The sequence below is a fragment of the Ictalurus punctatus genome, chromosome 22 (genome assembly GCF_001660625.3).
Source record: "Ictalurus punctatus breed USDA103 chromosome 22, Coco_2.0, whole genome shotgun sequence".
Classification (NCBI taxonomy): domain Eukaryota; kingdom Metazoa; phylum Chordata; class Actinopteri; order Siluriformes; family Ictaluridae; genus Ictalurus; species Ictalurus punctatus.
The window spans coordinates 5,786,297-5,802,396 of record NC_030437.2 but is presented as its reverse complement, the minus strand read 5'-3'; the positions used below and the strand labels follow the sequence as shown (position 1 = coordinate 5,802,396).

The window sequence follows — 16,100 nt, the reverse complement described above, 5'->3', positions numbered from 1 at the left end:
CCTTTACACACGCTAGACTATACTGCCTTTACACACGCTAGACTATACTGCCTTTACACACGCTAGACTATACTGACTTTACACACGCTAGACTATACTGCCTTTACACACGCTAGACCATACTGCCTTTACACACGCTAGACCATACTGCCTTTACACACGCTAGACCATACTGCCTTTACACACTAGACTATACTGCCTTTACACACGCTAGACTATACTGCCTTTACACACGCTAGACTATACTGCCTTTACACACGCTAGACTATACTGACTTTACACACGCTAGACTATACTGACTTTACACACGCTAGACTATACTGCCTTTACACACGCTAGACTATACTGCCTTTACACACGCTAGACTATACTGCCTTTACACACTAGACTATACTGCCTTTACACACGCTAGACTATACTGCCTTTACACACGCTAGACTATACTGCCTTTACACACGCTAGACTATACTGACTTTACACACGCTAGACTATACTGACTTTACACACGCTAGACTATACTGCCTTTACACACGCTAGACTATACTGCCTTTACACACGCTAGACTATACTGCCTTTACACACTAGACTATACTGCCTTTACACACGCTAGACTATACTGCCTTTACACACGCTAGACTATACTGCCTTTACACACGCTAGACTATACTGCCTTTACACACGCTAGACTATACTGCCTTTACACACGCTAGACTATACTGACTTTACACACGCTAGACTATACTGACTTTACACACGCTAGACTATACTGCCTTTACACACGCTAGACTATACTGCCTTTACACACGCTAGACTATACTGACTTTACACACGCTAGACTATACTGCCTTTACACACGCTAGACTATACTGACTTTACACACGCTAGACTATACTGACTTTACACACGCTAGACTATACTGACTTTACACACGCTAGACTATACTGACTTTACACACGCTAGACTATACTGACTTTACACACGCTAGACTATACTGCCTTTACACACGCTAGACTATACTGCCTTTACACACGCTAGACTATACTGCCTTTACACACGCTAGACTATACTGCCTTTACACACGCTAGACTATACTGCCTTTACACACGCTAGACTATACTGCCTTTACACACGCTAGACTATACTGCCTTTACACACGCTAGACTATACTGCCTTTACACACGCTAGACTATACTGCCTTTACACACGCTAGACTATACTGCCTTTACACACGCTAGACTATACTGCCTTTACACACGCTAGACTATACTGCCTTTACACACGCTAGACTATACTGACTTTACACACGCTAGACTATACTGCCTTTACACACGCTAGACTATACTGCCTTTACACACGCTAGACTATACTGCCTTTACACACGCTAGACTATACTGCCTTTACACACGCTAGACTATACTGCCTTTACACACGCTAGACTATACTGCCTTTACACACGCTAGACTATACTGCCTTTACACACGCTAGACTATACTGCCTTTACACACGCTAGACTATACTGCCTTTACACACGCTAGACTATACTGCCTTTACACACGCTAGACTATACTGCCTTTACACACGCTAGACTATACTGCCTTTACACACGCTAGACTATACTGCCTTTACACACGCTAGACTATACTGCCTTTACACACGCTAGACTATACTGCCTTTACACACGCTAGACTATACTGCCTTTACACACGCTAGACTATACTGCCTTTACACACGCTAGACTATACTGCCTTTACACACGCTAGACTATACTGCCTTTACACACTAGACTATACTGCCTTTACACACGCTAGACTATACTGCCTTTACACACGCTAGACTATACTGACTTTACACACGCTAGACTATACTGACTTTACACACGCTAGACTATACTGACTTTACACACGCTAGACTATACTGCCTTTACACACGCTAGACTATACTGCCTTTACACACGCTAGACTATACTGCCTTTACACACGCTAGACTATACTGACTTTACACACGCTAGACTATACTGACTTTACACACGCTAGACTATACTGCCTTTACACACGCTAGACTATACTGCCTTTACACACGCTAGACTATACTGCCTTTACACACGCTAGACTATACTGCCTTTACACACGCTAGACTATACTGACTTTACACACGCTAGACTATACTGCCTTTACACACGCTAGACTATACTGCCTTTACACGCTAGACTATACTGCCTTTACACACGCTAGACTATACTGCCTTTACACACGCTAGACTATACTGCCTTTACACACGCTAGACTATACTGCCTTTACACACGCTAGACTATACTGCCTTTACACACGCTAGACTATACTGCCTTTACACACGCTAGACTATACTGCCTTTACACACGCTAGACTATACTGCCTTTACACACGCTAGACTATACTGCCTTTACACACTAGACTATACTGCCTTTACACACGCTAGACTATACTGCCTTTACACACGCTAGACTATACTGCCTTTACACACGCTAGACTATACTGCCTTTACACACGCTAGACTATACTGCCTTTACACACGCTAGACTATACTGCCTTTACACACGCTAGACTATACTGACTTTACACACGCTAGACTATACTGACTTTACACACGCTAGACTATACTGACTTTACACACGCTAGACTATACTGACTTTACACACGCTAGACTATACTGACTTTACACACGCTAGACTATACTGCCTTTACACACGCTAGACTATACTGCCTTTACACACGCTAGACTATACTGCCTTTACACACGCTAGACTATACTGACTTTACACACGCTAGACTATACTGACTTTACACACGCTAGACTATACTGACTTTACACACGCTAGACTATACTGCCTTTACACACGCTAGACTATACTGCCTTTACACACGCTAGACTATACTGCCTTTACACACGCTAGACTATACTGCCTTTACACACTAGACTATACTGCCTTTACACACGCTAGACTATACTGCCTTTACACACGCTAGACTATACTGCCTTTACACACGCTAGACTATACTGCCTTTACACACGCTAGACTATACTGCCTTTACACACGCTAGACTATACTGCCTTTACACACGCTAGACTATACTGACTTTACACACGCTAGACTATACTGACTTTACACACGCTAGACTATACTGCCTTTACACACGCTAGACTATACTGCCTTTACACACGCTAGACTATACTGCCTGTAAACATGTGCTATACTACAGTTCTGTGAAAAAGTATTTGCCCCATCCTGATTTCTTCTGTTTTTGTGTATATTTCATAAGTTGTTTCAGACATTTAAAACAAAATCTAAGACAAAGGCAACCTGAGTAAACACAAAATACAGTTTTTAAATGATGTTATTTATTGAAACGAAAAATTTATTCATTACCAACTGGTCCTGTGTGAAAATGTATTTGCCCCTGTAGTTACTAATTCCCCAAATCTATGAAACCCCCTTCATAATGGGGTTCAGCTGGACTAGACACAACCAGGCCTGATTACTGCAAACCCTGTTCAATCACATCAACACTTAAATACAACTTTTTCAATGGCATGAGGTTGATTAAAAGGTCTTGCACAATATCACACTATGCAAAAATAGAAAGAAATTCCAGAAATGATGAAGGTGATTTCAAAGGCTCTGGGATGCCAAAGAACCACAGTGAGAGACATTATCTCCAAATGGAAAAACTCGGCACAGTAGTGAACCTTACCAGAAGTGTCCGACCTTCCAAAATTCCTCCACTACTACTCAACCAGCAAGTCACAAAAGACCCAAGGACAACATTAAAGGACCTACAGGCCTCTCTTGCAACAGTAAAGGTTGATGTTCATGACTCCACTATCAGAAAGACACTGGGCAAAAATGGCATCCATGGAAGAGAGGCGAGGTGAAAACACTCCTAACCCTGAAGAGCATTTAAGGCTCATCTGAATTTTGCCAAAACACATCTTTTATGATCCCCAAACCTTTTGGGAGAATGTTCTGTGGACTGATGTGTCGAAAGTGGAACTGTTTGGCAGACAGGGGTCCTGTTATATCTGGTGTAAACCAAACACAGAATTCCACAAAAAGAACATCATACCTACGGTCAAGCATGGTGGTGGAGGTGTGATGGTGTGGGGATGCTGATCTCCCAGTTATCACAAGCATTTGGTTGCAGTTGCTACTGAAGATTCACAACCAGATTAAGTTTAAGGGGGCAATTAGTTTTTCACACAGGTGATCAGTGTTGGATAACTTCTTTTGCTTCAGTAGAAAAATGATGAATGAAAACTGTTGACTCAGGTTGCCTGTGTTTTACGTTGTATTTTGTTTGAAGATCTAAATCTATTTAGTATGCGACAAAAAAACCCAGAAGAAATCAGGATCAAATACTTTTTCCACCGCACTGTATACTGACTTTAAATACACTGTACTATACTGATTGGAAACACACTGTATTATATTGATTTTTAAGAACTTGTGATAATTTAATCATTGATCAAATTTCTATTTCGATAAATTTCCTATTACGTTTTCTAACGTATAACTAAACTACCTATACGGGTATTATGCTTATTATTGTATATATTCTACTCGAAACTATTAAACTTACCATAAATATGAATAAACGATCAAACAAAGCCGGTTGAGATGATTTCATTCAGAAAGTCTGATTTTGATATTTGGAGACCTAGATAATCCTAATTCGTCGACCCCGAGTTTAATGAAAATAGTTCATTTAAAAAAAAAAGGAGAATTTGAGAATAGTAGAGTTTTCAGTTCAACTATATTTCATTGGATGCCAAAACTCCCCATACATTCTGCTGAAAGCATTTATTCATGATGATGATATTCAGGACGTCTTTAACTGTAAATGAACAGCTTGAACTTTCTTGAGAAGACGTATAGAGTGAAAATGTCACAAATCAAATCTAATTCCAGGGAAGAGCAAATAGGATGGGCTTGAAGGAAAGGATCCTTTCATGCATTGAATTCTACCTGTTCAATCATCTCAGTCTTAATCTATGTCATCACAACCCTGGCAGTCTTAACTGCCCAGGAAACTCATACGCAACATCACGGCAGTAATATGACTCACCAGACTGTTCACAACACATCTTACTCACACATCTGGCTCACTTTCTTAAATACATAAACCGGCTCAGACCTCAGTGTTCACGGAAATGTGAAGAATGCGAGAAATCTGTCCCATTTATTCTGTTTAACCTGTGAGTGCTTCAGCATGTAAAGCTTTCCTGTACATTGTATAGCACTTACCACCACCCAGTGGTTACTTCTGAGGATCTACGCAGGCGATGGTCACCCAAAGTTAAATCTTTTTCTTAATAGTTAAAGTTGTAAATACAGAATGAAGGAAATAAAAAAAACAAACAAACAAAAAACAAACAACCTCCTCGTGCCATTGCCTAGTGATTTTTATTATTCAATTTTTTTGGTCTGTCGTGTAACTAGCCTCTTATAGGAAATCTTCAGTATACTAGGAGAGATACACGAAGATCAAAAGGCATCCGATCACACGAACTGTACACACCCGTTATCAAACTTCTTGGCTTTCTAAAAAGGAAAGCCGACCTTCACGAATGCTTTTGTGGCTGGATGGGCGAATCCAAAAAAAAAATGCCTTCCAAGGAGAGGGGAGTTCATTCTGCTACAGTCGCCACTGTAATTCCTTTCAGACAGGATTGTTCTCGTCCTCTAATACACCGATTTGACCTTTCCGGAGAGTAAACGAGATTCGGAGATTCAATGAGATTCTCCGCCTCTGGTTGCTTTTATAGTTTGTGGATTTTAAAAATGCATTTATTTATTATTTTTATTTTTTTGCGCAGCAGACTCACAGCCCAAGTATTCCCAGGTTGGGACCCCGAGCTCGGGATGTCTGGAGTTTTGTGTGTGCTCACTGCCAACTGGATTACTTTCTTACTGTTAAGGACGTGCCTTATTTTATTTACGTATCCTACGGCTTTCCCCCATTCCTTTACGTTTTATGACGAGGTGAGCAGAACATTTTACTTCCTGAAAGTCTGGTTTGTTTTGCTGTGCGCTATCGGTTTTGCGTTTCAGGTTTATAAATAAATCAAATTACGATGACCTGTCCATCAATGTCAGTGTCCTAGTCTTAACCGATTTCCCGTCATTAATCTTCGAGGCATTTTGGTATTTACACTCCAATCCACCCACGTTAAATTCCACCCCGAGTACACCTATGTCAACGTCGGAGTTGAATCACGTGCGCCGCGGGTGGAATCTGCCAGATATGTGGAACGGCTGGAGGCCTTGAAGAGACACGGGGACACATCAATAACTTGTGGACTCCCACACAAATATTTTTTTTTTTCCAGCTGGCAATAATAATATAGAACATGCCACAAATAAATAATAGCTCCTAGCTTTCATCGTTGACCCGGTCTCACGTCAGTGCTGACTTTGGAGAAAGGGTTTCGTAGAAAAATACACGTTTTTGAAGGCAGACAGAAAATATTTGGCCGCTGTTTTAATCCATTGCCTTCGCTGGCTGTCGTCTCTTCACTCCCCACAACCGTCTTCCTCCCTTCTAATGACATCTTTTGAGTTTTCTTGCTGAAATTGTACAAATTCCCAACCTCCCAGACATTTGTGGAGTGCTCAGTTCAGTACCGCATGAAAGATGCCACATTTACAGCCAGAACTGAAGGAAATATGTAAGAATGAGTAGGAATAAATATAACCGTGGCTGTTTATAAAGCAGATTTATAGGTGATATAATTATAGGTGTGGGTTAAAACCCGTTTTTCAATCCTACAACAGCGAGCGTAGTGGTTTGGTGGCTTCGGGTTCTGGCCCCGGTTGGAATTCCTGCAGTCGTAGGTCACTCGAACAGCAGGGTCTGAACTGAGCAGACGACGACTGGTTCGTTAGGGATGACGCTTTAAACGCTGCGTGACCGTCTACCTGCAAGAGGAGGAGACGGAGAAGCCGAGGAAGCCAAGCGAAACAGAGCAGAGTGGGCGGGGCGTGTTGCGGGGGCGTGTTGCAGGCCGACTGGGGAGGAGTGTCGGTGTGGGAGTGGCCAGACTGTCACAGAGGTAGAATACGACTCATTCTGTGCATTGCACATGCTGGAATTTGGAGGAGACCGAGACAGCAGCTCCTGCACAGGAAGGGTAAATATTACTTTATTGCTGTGGAGAAGAAAAAAAACTAACACACATTCTTTTTTAAAAAATTTTTACAAATTTTTTTCTTTTTTTGGTGTGTGTGTTTTAACATTTGTCAAATTTAAGGCTAAAGTGAGCTGCATTTTATTGCATTGACTTGAATCATGGATCAGGATAGGTTTGTTATTGAGGTGATTTGGAATGAATTCATGTTTTAAATACTTCTAGGTTAATCTTTTATTGATGAGGTGTGTGTGTGTGTGTGTGTGTGTGCGTGCTGAATCGATTATGCAGTCTGCCACTCGCTCTGGTACAATGCATACACCAGACTCGCAGCATCGACCCGCTCTGAGCCGGACAGGAAAAGAGAAATGAGTCAGGAACGGCAGCCTGTTGGGTGTGAAATATCATTCGTTCGTGTGTGTGTGTGTGTGTGTGTGTGTGTGTGTGTGTGTGTGTGTGTGTGTGTGTGTGTGTGTGTGTGTGTGTGTGTGTGTGTGTGTGTGTGTGTGTGTGTGTGTGTGTGTGTGAGAGAGAGAGAGAGAGAGAGGTTTTAATACTAAAGGCTTCAGTGTAGTACATTTGGTGTTTGTGGTCACAATTTGAAAACCAAATTGGGTTTTAACTATAGGACAGCATGTGTGGAAACTTGAGACACACACACAAAGGCTGGGCTAAATCAGCAAAAGACAAACACACACAAACACACACAGACTGAGGACATTAGAGAGAGTTTCTCTTGTGTCTTGGCTGACGGCTCCTGTAATTAGACTGTAGTATATGGTTATACTGATGTGTTACTGATGTATTTCCCTTTGCTCCTAACGACCTCCACGTTTTTTTGGGGGGGGTTCCCCTCCCCTTTTTTTTAACAACGTGTCTGGTTTAAATGGACGGAAAGCATCCGTCTGCTTTAGTTTAGTCGAACTTTTACAAGCTGAATCTGCTAGTTTAAACAAAGACCAACAGAATACGCAAGGCTTGCTGTGAAATAGTTTTTTGGACGGATAGACGAGGAGTTTTGTGTCATTTTGTGTCACCTGGCGTGAGTGACTGACCCCCCCCCCCCCCCCCCCCCCCCCATCTCCCCCTTCCTAATTGTAAGCAATTAGTCATGACAGACGAGCTCTTTCTTGTTGTCCCATAGCAGCCCTTCATACTGTTACAGCAGGTGTTCAAGGTCACGGTCAGTTTTGCCAAAAAAAAACAAAACCCCAGACAAGTAGCCTAATGTTGTGAAAACTCTGTTCTGAGTGATTTCTCCCTCTCCAACACACACACACACACACACACACACACACACACACACACACACACACACAGTCAGTCATGTCTCCTCATTTCTGGGCGAAATGGCTAATCCGCAGATCTTCGCAATTTTTCGAAAGCGGTTTACTTCCTGAGGCCCTGACGTGCTTTATGTTGTGTAGAGCGAAACGGTGGCGTCTTCTGAATTGCGAACACGATACCGCCCACGCAGGGGATAAAACACGAGCGCACTGGCTTCTGTACAGGACCATAATCCACGATGGGATGGTGTTCTGAGGAGCGTACGTGGACTCGCCGTTACCGTCCCGAAGTGTTTTTTATTCCTCTTGCACGTGAACGAAATGTCCCTCTGCGAGCAAGCCGTTACTATAGAAACGACAACGTATTCGGATGAGCTAGAGGTCGACCGATTTGATCCACAAAGATCGTCGTGCTCGGTCGCGTCCGTCACGGGAGCGGCCGAGAAGAGTCCGCCGTCGTTACGGGGCACGCGAGCGGCCTTTTAGAGGCGAAATAAAAAAAATTTTGTTGTGTTATTTGAAGTGTTTTTAAAAAAAAAAAAAAAAAAAAATCATTTTGGATGTCTCTAATATTATTTGTTGTTTGGAGTGCTACTTTTTGGTTCCGTCCGGATGTCTGTCTTTCTTTTTATTGACATGAATATTTATGAATAGTTGATTCATATATATTAATATGAATGTATTTTATTTCACGGTCCCGTCAGAGCTGTTTCTTTTTGTAATATATTTCAGGAATGTTCTGTTTTCATTCAGGATCGATTTTTATTTTTAAAACTCGATGGGTTGGTTAATCGGTTATCAGCAGGTTCTGCCCAACTTAAAATCCACTATCGCGCGGCCTCTACTAATGAGCATATTAATATAAACGTAAGATCTGCCTTTCAGATGGACCTACTGTCCGAGCTGCTCTTATAGTGGTTGTTTTAGCACACTATAGGGGTGTGTGTGTGTGTGTGTGTGTGTGTGTGTGTGTGTGTGTGTGTGTGTGTGAGAGAGAGAGAGAGAGGCACTTTGTCCTCAGTATCTTATCAGGTTTTAACGGTATTCTTTAATGTACACCGTTGAAGCATGTTTCAGCTCGGGTTTTACGATTCCGTCGGTTTATTAACGCGTCTCAATCATGTCCTGCTTCATCACGTCTCTCTCTGTCCCTGTGTCTCTCTGTCCCTGTGTCTCTCTGTCCCTGTGTCTCTCTGTCCCGCTGTGGGACCTGCGGTTCACAGTTCAGAAGTCTGTGTGATGCTCGTTTATGTCAAAGCGTCATGTCCGGCGTAGTAGTCTGCTTAAACGACCCGACGTCGTTGGCCCCGACACTAATATTTGATGCTTGGATTTCATGCATTTCCTAATTTTACTTTTATTTCGAAGAATATAATCGTGTATTTTTTTTTTTTTGTTTTGTTTTTTTTTGCTTCCAGGACACGCCGAAGGAAACCGTGGACAAGTCTGAACGGGTCGAGAAACTCCACAGCCAAACCCCGAGCAAAGAGTCCCAGCGAACAGGTCAGTTAACCGCCAACACACCGTGGACGTTTCGCCCCAGACCGTCCGATCGATTACAAATCCGACTCGAGCGCACGGCGTTAAGCGTCAACCGCGACGTACTATTAGGAAATTGTTACGGCTCCTCGTATTTCTTTGCAGGTGATCATTCTGAATCGTTTCACGCGATTAAATCCTGGCGATTACACGTGTTCTGACTGGCGTGGGATTCGTGTGGTTGGAGCTGCAGTTTGTTTAGAGGGTGTAGTCCCGGCTCCGCGGGAACGACCACCTCTGTACGCTTAAGACGTTCAACCAACACTGGTCATTAAATGACCATAAATAATTGCTCACTTCATCCTGTATTACATCTCTCCTGGGTCACGTAAGCTCCAAGCGAGTTCACTACCTTGTCAGTTTGTCTTCGCTCACTATATTTGGTGCGCCAGTGCGTTTAGGCAGCATGGTTTTTCTTCAAGGCCTCGAGATGTGTGGTTCTGCTCGTCTATGCTTAGCTGCTCTAAACCAGTAATTTTGCGCTCTCTCTTTGGGGCTTTTTTTCCCCCCCTTCCTCTGCTCCAAACTTGGCCTGGGACAGTTTGGGAAGTCACTGTTTTTGTTATTCGATGAGACACAAAGAAACAGGAAGTTTGGGGCGAGGACAAGGGAGATGTGGAGGTGAACACGCAATTTCACACGGGGCCTGAAAATCAGTTTAAACACCGTGAACTGTTCGTTTTTTTTTTGTTTTTTTTGAGTCAACAATCTTAAAGTTGAATCATAAACATCTAATTACAACAGCAGCGGATTTGTTCTGAAGTTAATGCGCTCCAGTGGCACTCCCACTCTGACGGTTTTTACAAAAAATTTTTTAAAGGAGGAAATCCTTTCCACACTATCACAGTACAGGAATCTGGAAGGATGTTTACATTTCAGTGTGATCTTTAGCCTTAAAGCACGCAGCTAAAGCCAAAACGCAAGCTTCCTCGGGTGGCCCCGTCCCAGTGGTGCGCTCCCGTCGGCTTTAAAGAACACGTATGCTCACGTAGGATGTGCGTTTTGGACACACGTGGTCGGTGTAGGACTCGCTCACGTGGTTGGAGGATGTGAGCTCGAAGTCCTGCAGAACATTTTCTCGTGGCTAATCCGGCGGGGTTTTGGATCCCCGGCACGGGTTTCAGGAGCGTTATTAATCACGACACCTTTCCAGTTGTTCGTTTGAATCGGAGTCGCGACGCAACGGAAGATTCCACGGTGTTTTTGTCTACAGGTTTGGCCATTTCTCCTGAAACCTCAGAGCAGCAGGAGTCCGTCCTGTTTAAATCCGATCCTACGGCCACGCGGTGAAGCCAGCCGAATGTAACAGCAGGATTTAACCAGACTAGATTCTGACAGTCTCCTCTCTTGAGGAGCGCAAACCTTCCCAGATTATTCTGTGGTGTGGTGTGAGGCGCGCAGAATCCTAAAACCCCTTATGTTCAGGGCTGTTCATGCTGTATGTAGGCCGTAGCGTGATGGAGCGTCTCTGACCGTCTCGACCGATAACCAAAGTCACGTGTTTGGATCCGAGGACAAGTTCGTGCGCGAGAAATTCCTCTAGAGTCCGGCTTCCGAGAACCGGGATCGTTGCTGGGAACTCTTTAAAAAAAAAAATATATATATATGTATAAATGAAATAAATGTGTTCTCGTGCAGTGTGGTTTGATGACCGAAGGATGATCCAGGACAGAAAATCTGTGAGAGGCCAGAGTGGGTTAGGATTGTGTAACTCTCGTCGTGTGACCTGGGTAAAACCTGACCGAGGCCACTCGTCTGAGACTGACTTCCGTGCCAGTTTGGTCTCTCTATAATGCGGCGATTGTTTAAAAACAGTGGCTTTGTGTATGCAGATGGAAAACAATGTGTTGGGCTTTTGCCAAGGCTTTCAGTGTGACAGAACGACACATGTTTTCTAGTGTGTTTTTAATAGTTTAGTCAGAAGTAGTTCAGTTGCCGTTTGTATGTCATCAATAATGAAGGTTTTTTTGCGGCACACAAATACTTACCGAGCGTCGTCTAAACGTTTTGTTAAATATCCTTTACTAAGATGTAACGCGCTTGTTTTTTTTTTATGCCGCCAGGTAATGGTTTGCATGGCTTTTTGTTCGAGAACATGGAAATGCTGTATGCGCAGGCGATGACGAGGACAGTATTCCTGCACGTGATTAGTAAAGATGAGTTAGACCAGGGGTTCCCAGACTTTTCCAGGGCAAGGCCTGCCAAATGGCATTATAATTTGACCGTATGAGAAAACGTACATTCATTTATTTTTCACACCAAATTGTTGAGGCCCCCGGGGCGCCCCCTGGTGGCCCCCACTTTGAAAACCACGGAGTTAGACCATGGGTTAATGATGAGTGATCATCCATAAATCCATTTTCTGTACCGCTCGTCCTACACAGGGTCACAGGGGGGAACTGGGGCACAAGGCGGGGAACACCCTGGATGAGGTACCAACCTATTGCTTACAACGCATGTGTTTGGACTGGGGGAGGAAACCGGTGGGAATCGAACCCCCAACCCTGGAGGTGCGAGGCAAACCTGTTAACCTTTAAGCACAGTCAACTGCCCCACCCCCGAATATGGATGGATAGATATTGATTTGTGTGCGTGTATACACACACACACACACATATTTCACCCATACTGGATTTCTCAGTCGATACCGATAAGCGATTATTCAGAGCGGTATCGGCCGATACCGACAGTCCTGCCTTATACACCTTCTTTTAAATGAATAATAATTAATTCCACAGTTCTGAAAGAAATGCAAATAAAAACTTTATTCGCTCCATTTCTCTCCATTTGTGTTTTCCCGCCCTCTTTTGATTGACAGAATATAATCGGCCCTGATCATCGGCTGTTTTTAAACTATTAGCCGATAGCGTGAAAAATATCCTTCATCGGGCAATACGTCGGTCTATCTCTAAAAAAAAATAAAATAAAATAATATATAAGTAGAAAATGTCCAAATTTGACCACAGGGTTAATCAAACGTTCAGCAGGTCTGTTTCTGCTGTTGTACGGAGATGTCGTATGGCGAACAGCAGCTACGACAGACGTTCGGCGCTTTTAGGTTAAGAAAACATGCAGTATGATATTTTTCCATTCGAGTATCCTAACGTGTGCAGCAGCAGGTTTTGTGACGCTGACGAGACTTGTGGATGTTGTCCTCCTACTTGTTTTCAGGAGAATTTTATTTGATTTTTTTAAACACACAGAAGCTCAGACTAACATCATAAATCGGCGTTGTGAAGTCAGCGGTGTGGAAAAGTGCGTCTCGGTGCGTCTGCACAAACGCCCGGAGGGTCACCGCGTTCCGTGCTGCGCCCCCGAGAGCCGGCGGCGGAGACGCGGCTGCACTTCCTCGGCAGATGTGAAAAGCATCAGGGTAGAGTCGTCTCCAACAGACGACGGGGATCTGTGCAGACGTTTTTATTACCTTAAAGGAGCTTGGTGCCTGTGCTCCTCACCATCACGACCGTGCGACCTCGCACTCGCCGGCTGTCTGAAGCGGGATTTAGAGGAATGACCCGTGTGGCCTGTTGCTAGGCTTGTTCCGTCAGTGTTTTGTGTATTTTCCTCTTTTAAAGGTTTGTGAATTTATTTATTTATTTATTTATTTATTTATTTATTCTCTCTCTTCCATCAAATTCGTCACAATGTCCTAATGTACATGATACAGTGTTGCGTGTAAGTGACCCTCAAATCACTGAACTGATGAGTCCACCCTTCACATCCTGTGCTTGGATTCTCATTTCCTGTCTTCCAGCCGTGCGCCCGTTTTGCGTATACGACGGCAGGAAATGTCTCTATCTCCACCCTCAAACCTTCCAACACTTGGAAGTTCTCAGGCTTGGAACCCGTTTACTTCCTGTGTGTGTGGACCTCTGTGTGCTCAAACCTTTTAATTATATACCCCCCCCCACCCCCACCCCCCCCCCCCCCCTTCCCCGCCGCTGCGCTCGTTCTTTCTTTAACGAAGGCTACAAAAATGTTTTCTCAAATGCCAGACCTTGGAAGCTCCTGCGTGACTGGTTTTGCATTTAAAAGTTTTTTTTTTTTGTTGTTGTTTTGTTTTGTTTTGTTGTTGCCCCTGTTTCAGTCTGCGGGCGTGTGTGCCGCTGACCACGCTTCAGTTTTGTGAGGAGGAGTACGAGTAAGCCTTTCTCACCCTTTACCACACCACTGCAGTATCCATCTGAGACTGGATCAGGCAGTTCGCGCTCGCCTCCGACTGCTGCATGAGTCAGAGGAATGCAAATTGGAGTGTTACCTTGTAAATTGGCTGACTGTCTGGAGTGCGGTGTGGTGTAAACACGTGTGAAAGTGGTAGAAGGGGTGGTGGGGCGGTTGTGTTGGGGGTGCAGGGGATTCAAACTGAAGGAAATCTACATTATTTTTATTTGAGAGAAGTGTCTCGAGGGCCGGTCACGGCCATCTGCAGAACATTTTAGCACATAATCCTTTCGCTGTGTGTTTCAGGCTCTAACTCCGACATGGTGTTGGTGTTCGACCCGCTCCAGGAGGCGGTGTCCTGCCCCCTGACCGCCCGCTCCGAGCTTGACGCGCCTTCCTCCGATGACGTCATACCTCGGTACCGGACCCATTCCGATTCCGGCGCCTCGGAGCGCGGTCACGGTTCCCACGCCTGCTCCAGAGTGCACGATTCTCCGGAGCAAGTGGACGAGAGACCCGCCGGGTCGTCATCAAGTACGGAGGCCGACGCTCACGTTGAGCCGTGTTCTCTCGCCAGCAACGGCGTAGACGCACCCGACGGGGCCGCGAACTCCGTACAGCGACGGCATGCCGTCAAATACTCCTCTGAAGACGCCGTGCTGAAGCAGAAGGTAACACACGCAGCAATGTCTTAGTGGTTCCACTAGGAGGCACTGTTCAGCTGGAAATTCATCGCGTCCGCCGCACACGGATGCCGTGTCCTGGTTTTTATAACGGCCTTGTTTAGGCACCTACCGTAAACATTATTGTTTTATTGGAATGAGAGACAACTTTATAGGAGGTCAGTAACCATGCTAAATAAACACACTAGCCTCCAGTTTTCCCCTCTCCAACCTTCTGTCTGGAAAATACCTCCATACAGCAGGGGTAGAAAAGTCAGTGTCAAGGATGCCAGGGGAAAATAAATATATATATAATATAGTGATTTTATTTAATATTATTATTATTATTATTATTATTATTATTATTAATTGTATTATTATTCTTAAAGGTGCACTGGTGATGATTTTAGTTCTAGCAGTTTGAAGATAAATTACATAACCATAGTCTACTCCTTGACCCCACTTCATCTCCATGGCCACGTACGTATCCGAAACCTCACCTCAGAATCCGCGGCGGTTCCGTCTGCTTGAAAGTATTCTCTAAACACACGTGAAACAGCTAACAGATTAGCGTCCGGTCCAGAATGCTCAGGGAGAGCGCGATTTCCGACAGCAGTCAAGAGGAAGGTGGTTTTGAAGACCCTGGGGTGGTTGGGTCAGTTACATGACACTGTAAAAGTAAAATAAATAAATAAATTAATGCACCTCTTCAGATGGAACATCTCCTGCAAGTACTAACCTTTCCCGGTTGCATATAATGTTGAATGCCAGAACAGGCAGCAAGTACATCGATATTTGCGTCCACGTTGCGTGGAAGTTAACGTCTCGATTGCTGTCTTCTCTCTAGGACACGTCCAGCACAAACACGCCGCTGTTTCCTGTTCGAGATGCCGCAGGTAATTTTTTAATCTTGTACAGGAAATTATATTTGAATTGGTTAAGACACTTTTTTTTTTTTTTTTTTTCTTTTTTTCTTCTCTTTTCATTTTCCTGCTAACGAGTATTATTTTAGTATTTATAACCTATATAAGATCGATGCTTGTTTTCACTTTCCGTGCATCATGGAACATAATGAAGCTTCTCGGACACAAGGAAGGAGGAGGACGGATTTTTAAAAAAAAAAAAAAGGAAAAAAAAAAAGGTGTTCCCTGTCTTTACAGTATCAAGACGTCCCTCCCCCACTGTCTGATGGCTGCGTCCCAAATCCCTCACTCGTGCTTATGACCGAATAGGGCAATCACAGCATGCACGCGCCTTCCCAGTACATTGCAAGTTTGTAATGCCCCCCTCT

The 16,100-nt window shown here is 44.0% G+C and overlaps 1 protein-coding gene across 8 annotated transcripts in view; it reads left to right on the top strand.

Moving 5' to 3' along the window:
• Positions 1–16,100, top strand: part of smtnb (smoothelin b) — a 56,152-nt gene that overhangs the window by 13,991 nt on the left and 26,061 nt on the right. For all 8 annotated transcript variants that reach the window (XM_053674236.1, XM_053674235.1, XM_053674234.1 and 5 more), the window contains 3 exons: positions 9,866–9,950; positions 14,454–14,818; positions 15,657–15,705. In XM_053674236.1, coding sequence (XP_053530211.1) covers positions 9,866–9,950; positions 14,454–14,818; positions 15,657–15,705 — 499 coding nt within the window. The remainder of the gene's footprint in view (positions 1–9,865; positions 9,951–14,453; positions 14,819–15,656; positions 15,706–16,100) is intronic.